Consider the following 7,106-nt stretch of genomic DNA (forward strand, 5'->3'; position numbering starts at 1 on the left):
GAGTTTGAAAGGCTGTAGTGAGCTATGATCACACCACTGCACTCCAGCCTGGGCAACAGAGCAAGGACAAAAAAAAAAAAAAAGGCTTATTCAACGTACTACTGGAAGTTCTAGCTAGAGCAGTCAGACAAGAGAAAGAAATAAAGGGCATCGAAACTGGAAAGGAAGAAGTGAAATTATCCTTGTTTGTAGATGATATGATCTTTTTTTTTTTTGATGATATGATCTTATATCTAGAAAAACCTAAAGACTCCAGAAAGAAAAACTAGTAGAACTGACAAGCAAATTCAGTAAAGTTGCAGGATATAAAAATCAATATACAAAAATCAGTACCATTTCTATATGCCAAGAGGAAACAAGCTGAAAAGGAAACCGAGAAAGTAATCCCATTTACAATAGCTACAAATAAAATTAAATACTTAGGAGTAAACTTAACCAAAGTGAAAGATCTACATAATGAAAACTATAAAACATGGATGAAAGAAATTGAAGAGGACACAAAGAAATGGAAAGATATTCCATGCTCATGGATTGGAAGAATCAATATTGTTAAAATGTCCATACTATCCCAAGTAATCTACAGATTTAAAGCAATCCCCATCAAAATACCAATAACATTCTTCACAGAAATAGAAAAAATAATCCTAAAATTTACATGGAACCACAAAAGATCCAGAATAACCCAAACCATCCTGAGAAAAAAAAACTGGAGGAATCACATTACCTGACTTCAAATTATACTACAGAGCTGTAGTAAATAAAACAGCATGGTGCTTGCATAGAAACAGACACAAAGACCAATGGAACAGAACAGAGAACACAGAAATAAAGCCACACATCTATAGTGAACTTATTTTCAACAAAGTTGCCAAGAACATACAGCAGGGAAAGGACAGTCTCTTCAATAAATGGTGCTGGGAAAACTGGATATTGATGTGCAGAAGAATGAAACTAGACCCTTATCTCTCACCACATACAAAAATCAAATCAAAATGGATTAAAGATTTAATCAAAGACCTGAAACAATGAACTACTAAAAGAAAACATTGGGCAAACGCTTCAGGACATTGGTCTGGGCAAAGACTTCTTGAGTAACACCCTCAAAGCACAGGCAACCAAAGCAAAATTGGACAAAGGGGATCACAAAAACTAAAAAGCTTCTGCACAGCTAAGGAAACAGTCAAAAAAGTTAAGAGACAACCCACAGAATGGGATAAAATATTTGCAAACTACCCAGCTGACAAAGGATTAGTAACTAGAATACATTAATATAAGTAGCTCCAACAACTCAATAGGAAAACATGAGATAATCTGATTAAAAATGGGCAAACAAAGACATACAAATGGTCAACAGGTATATGAAAAAATGCTCAACATCAGTCATCAGAGAAATGCAAATCAAAGCTACAGTGAGATATCACCTCACCCAGTTAAAATGGCTTTTATCAAAAAGAGAGGCAATAATGAATGCTGGAGATGTGGAGAAAGGGGAACCCTTGTACACTTTTGGTGGGAATGTAAATTAGTTCAACCACTATAGGGAACGGTATGGAGGTTCCTCAAAAAACTAAAAATAGAACTACCATATGACTCAACAAACCCACTGCTGGGTATATATTTGAAGGAAGGGAATTCAGTATATAGAAAAGATATCTGCATTCCCATGTTTATTGAAGCACTATGCACAATAGGCAAGATTTGGAATCAACCTAAGTGTCCATCAGTGGACACTTAGGATAAATGGATAAAAAAAGAATGGATAAAAAAATTGTGGTACATATACATAATGGAGTATTATACAGCCACAAGAAGGAATGAAATCCTGCCATTTGCAACAACATGGATGAAACTGGAGAACATTAAGTGAAATAAGCCAAGCGCAGAAAGACAAATCTCACATGTTCTCACTAATGTGTGGAAGCTAATTATTAAAAACAATCAATCTCATGGAGACAGAAGGTAGAATGATGGTTACCAGAGGCTGGGAAAGGTAGCAGGGGTGGGGGGCGATAAAGTGGGGACAGTTAAAATATAGTTAGATAGAATATCTAACTATATATAGTTAGATAGAATAAAAAATATAGTTAGATAGAATAAATAATATTTGATAGCACAACAAAGTGACTTTAATCAACAATAAGTTAGGGTATACTTTAAAATAACTAAATGAATGGAATTGGACTGTTCCTAACACAAATGATGAATGATAAATGCCTGAGGTGATGGATACCCCAATTACTCTGATTTGATCAATTCACACTATTTGCCTATATCAAAACATTACATGTACCCTATAAAGATATAAAACTATTATGTACCCATAATTAAAAATTTTTTAAAAATAAAAAATGTCAATAATACCCAAAGTAATGTACTATTTAATGCAATCCCTAACAAAATTCCAATGATGTTTTTTGTAGAAACAGAAAAATCCACCCTAAAAATCAGATAGAATCTTAAGAGACCCTAAATAGTCAAAAAATCTTGAAAAAGAACAGTTGGAAGACTGACACATTCTGATTTCACAACTTACTACAAATCTACAGTAATCACAACAGTGTGGTACTGGCATAAGGACAGACATACAGAATAGTGGAATAAAATAGAAATCCCAGAAATAAATTTTCACATATATGGTGAACTGATTTTTGACAAGGTTGCCAAGACCATCCAATGGGGAAAGGACAGCCTTTTCAAAAAATAGTGCTGGGAACACTGGATATTCAATTCAAAAGAATGAGTTGGACCCCTACTTTGCACCATATACAAAAATTAACTCAAAATGGATCAAAGATCTAAATGTAAGAACTAAAACTATAAAACTCTCAGAAGAAAACACAGGGAAAAAGCACCATGATGTCAGATTTGACAATGGTATTTTGGATATCACACCAAAAGCACAAGCAACAAACGAACTGATAGATAAATTGGACTTTGTAAAATTAAAAACTTTTGTGGATGAAAGAATACTATCAAGAGTGAAAAGACGGCCGGGCACGGTGGCTCATGCCTGTAATCCTAGCACTCTGGGAGGCCAAAGCGGGCGGATCATTTGAGCTCAGGAGTTCGAGACCAGCCTGAGCAAGAGTGAGACCCCATCTCTACTAAAAATACAAAGAAATTAGCTGGACAACTAAAAATACATAGAAAAAATTAGCTGGGCATGGTGGCGTGTGCCTGTAGTCCCAGCTACTCGGGAGGCTGAGGCAGGAGGATCGCTTAAGCCCAGGAGTTTGAGGTTGCTGTGAGCTAGACTGACGCCACAGCACTGTAGCCCAGGCAACAAAGTGAGACTCTGTCTCCAAAAAAAAAGAAAACCCACGGAATGGGGAAAATATTTGTAAGTCACATATCTGATAAGAATTTAATATCCAGAATATATAATATAAAGAACTCCTATAACAACAGCAAAGTAAACAATCCAATTCAAAAATGGACAAGGGACTTGGATAAATATTTCTTCAAAGAAAGTATGCTAATGGCCAATAAATAAGTACATGAAAAGATGCTCTACATCACCATTCATTAGGAAAATGCAAATCAGAACCACAATCAGATACAACTTTTCACCCATTAGGATGGCTACTATCAAAAAAGAAAAAAAATAGTAACAAGTGATGGTGAGAATGTGTAGAAATCAGAACTCTTGTGTACTGTGGGTGGGAAAGTAAGTTGGTACATTTAGCCACTGTGGAAAACAGTTCGGCAGTTCCTCAAAAAGTTAAACACACAATTACCACATGCTACTAAACTGTACACTTAAAAATGATTAAAAAGGAAAAAAATGCAAACCTTTCCAAGGGAAAAAATGGTTAAAAAGGTAAATTTTGGGTAATTTGTATTTGATCACTATAAAAATACAAAAAATTAAACTCATGCACATGACATTACTTGAATGTTATAATTAAAAACCAAATATGAGACAGCACCAAGTCGGAGAATAAAGAATATCAACCAATTCACACATAGTAGATCAAGCCAATGTTCTAGACATCCTCAGGAGATTTTTTTTAAAAAAAGCACTGATGTTAAGAGTCAAATCGGCAAGTGGTATTACTAAAATATTACTTTGGGCATGTCACAACTTCTATGAGCCTATTTCTTGAAATGCATGATGGAGGGACACTTACTTTACCTCTACCATGTAATTAAAGATTATATCAAAGAGCTTTTCAAAAAGTAATGGATATGCAATAGCAATATAGCAATATTTGTTTAGTAATGGCTGTTAGAAAGGCATCTGCTCTGATGCAAATAAGCACATGAAAAATGACAGAACTATTTATTAATATAAGATAAAGTGTGTTTGTATTTTCCCAGGTATACTGAATTCCACATGATCTAGGTTTTGAAATTTTTTTTCTGCGCTGCTTTAAGTAAGAAGATTGTTTACTTAACAGTTAACTTTGGGACCAGAAGACAAACAGCCAAAATAAAAAAAAAAATGTACAAATTGTTTTTCATTTTGAAGTTCTAAAAATCAGTCTGTGGCGACCAAACTTGTTTAAAAGTTACTCGTTACTTCAATCTAAACAAAGGAATAAAATGACAAGTTAATGTTAAACACTTCAGTTTCGTTGAATCTGTATATTTTAGCTATTACCTGGAATTAAGAGAAGTAAAAAGCTGATCGAATTGTTTCTCCACAACCTCTAGAACACTTTCTGTCTCCTCTCTTGTTTGATTCTCTATGTGTTCAAGCATCTGGGAAAAACAACACAAAAGACTTAATTTGGAATTCTTATTTTGTAGAAGTTGTAGAATTTTCAAAGTAAAAGGTACTTTCTAGACTTTTCAGAATAACAAGAGGGAATTAAGATGATAATAAATAGATAAGTCACAAGGATCAACTTTAAATCCTGATACTTGTCAGTGAGATCACATTTTCTTGGCATTTTCTACTGATAATGTGGTAGAAAGACCTAAAAAATCCACTGATAAGTTTTCTTAACTTTTTTCTTATCCCCTTTTATTACTACAGGAAATAAATCATTTTAGATAGTTCAATTTCTCTTTTGAATGATTCCCTAGATAAAAAAAAAAAAACTTAGAAGCCACACTTGAATTAAAATGTTAACTATTCCACACATCTCTTTGTATCTTAAGCGGTTTTAAGTACTGCTGCTTGGGAGCCATGACCCTTTTTCCTTCCGATGTCTCCCTTTTGGAATGGGAATGTCTATCTCATGCCTGTTTCACCAACATATTTTAGAAGCAAATAACTTCTTGTCTGGTTTCACAAGCTCACAGCTGGAGAGGAATTTTGCCCCAGGATGAATTTCTGAGTCTCACCCATACTGACTGAGACGATATTTAGAAGAGAATTTATACTTAGAATTGATCCTGGGATGGGTTAAGACTTTTGGGGATACTGAGATGGTGCAAGTGTATTTTGCACTGAGAAGGACAGAAATGTTGAGGGGCCGGAGGATGGTCTGTTTTGGGTTGCATTGTGTCCCCCTATCCCAAATTCAGATGTTGAAGTCCTAACCTCCAGTTAGTTTACCACGGATTTGCTCTTCTCCACTACATCTGGTACTTGTCATAACTCTTTATCATCACAGATGGCATTCTTTTTTCCCTTCTTTCCTCAATGTTTTTCTTCTTTCATAACTCTATCTTGTTACTTTTATCAAATTTCTCATTTCTCTTGATAAATGACTTTTGATAGTGACTTTTAGCTGATCAAAAATGTCCCGTCTTTCTATGCAAAAAAATAGCCACAGCATAATCAACTATAACCTTTTGAACTCCCTGATTGTAAATTTGTTGTTGCTGGGTGCTGAAGAGCTTGTTTCTTGTCATCAAATGAGTGAGTCTCTCTTTCTGGGTGGGGGAGGCAGGGGAGAGCAGGGAAGAGAGAGTAAGACTCTCTCAGCAGGCGGATATAGCCAAATAATGAGCAAATGTTGGAAAGATGGTCTGCAATGCTGATCTGAAACAAAATTCAGCTCAAGCAAGTATAAGTCAGTGGTTCCTTAATAAAGCTCCAATTTCATTAGGTTCCTAGCACAACAATGCTATAAGATCAATCTTGTAGGCCATGGCAAAAGTTTTCCATTCTTTATATATTTCTCTATTATTAGAGTATCATGCTTAATAACTCAGTGCTAACTCTAACCTCAGTGATAACACATTCAAATGTACACATTTAATGAGGACATGTTTCACTTCATGACAGAATTTAATCATTCAAAATGCTTACTTTTACAGCAATACTTAATTGTTCAAAATTATAGCCTGCTATCTTCAATGCTTCATCGATTTCTTCTGAAGTTTTAATTTCCTAAGAAGGGAGAGGAAACACATACAGATATAAAACATAAAAACAGATGCTTAGATACCTTACACTATAGTTGTAAAAAAATCAAGCTACCATGTTGGCTACAAAAGCAATACAGCTCCACTACAGAAAACTGAAAATAAGCAACAAAAGTAACACTTAATCCTGCTTACCCAGAAATAAAAACCATTCACATTTTAGAGCTCTGGTTATAATATTCCAGATTTTTTTCATAAAGATATCTTTTCTAAAAAAACAGGATTATGCCCTGTAACTCTTTTTCAATTTAAAACTACTGAATAATTTATCATGGCAATAAATGTACACATTTGAACTTATAAACAGTTCTTCGGAAAAAAGATCATAATTTGGTTAAGATTTAAACTTGAAGGAAAAGACAGCAAAATTAAAGTGCTCTGTCTCTTCTTCTCCAGCCCATTAATGATTTTAACAAAAAACACTTCATTCATCACCATTTTGGAGTTTGTTCTATTTCTAATCTCAAATTAAAACAATACATTATTTAAAGTTATCAGGAGTAGTAACAGGAAAATTCATCTCCAACAACAATATTATTATCAACAATAATAAATGCAGTTAGGTCTTTTGGTCATCGTTTAAAAAACTGGAAAACTAGCCGGGCATGGTGGCTGACGCCTGTAATCCTAGCACTCTGGGAGGCCAAGGCGGGTGGATTGTTTGAGTTCAGGAGTTCGAGACCAGCCTGAGCAAGAGCAAGACCCCGTCTCTACTAAAATCAGAAAGAAATTAATTGGACAACTAAAAATATATAGAAAAAATTAGCTGGGCATGGTGGCGCATG

General features: G+C 34.6%; 1 protein-coding gene across 1 annotated transcript in view; it reads right to left on the reverse strand.

The window, feature by feature from the left end:
• The window catches only part of LOC105808113 (RING finger protein 17-like), a 66,812-nt gene that overhangs the window by 25,461 nt on the left and 34,245 nt on the right, over positions 1 to 7,106 (reverse strand). Inside the window, exons 3-4 of the mRNA XM_012641674.1 lie at positions 6,206 to 6,286; positions 4,604 to 4,704 (exon numbers count right to left, since the gene is read on the reverse strand). Of these exons, the coding sequence (XP_012497128.1) occupies positions 4,604 to 4,704; positions 6,206 to 6,286 (182 nt within the window). The remainder of the gene's footprint in view (positions 1 to 4,603; positions 4,705 to 6,205; positions 6,287 to 7,106) is intronic.

The sequence above is a fragment of the Propithecus coquereli genome, unplaced genomic scaffold (assembly GCF_000956105.1).
Source record: "Propithecus coquereli isolate 6110/MARCELLA unplaced genomic scaffold, Pcoq_1.0 Scaffold168, whole genome shotgun sequence".
Classification (NCBI taxonomy): Eukaryota; Metazoa; Chordata; class Mammalia; order Primates; family Indriidae; genus Propithecus; species Propithecus coquereli.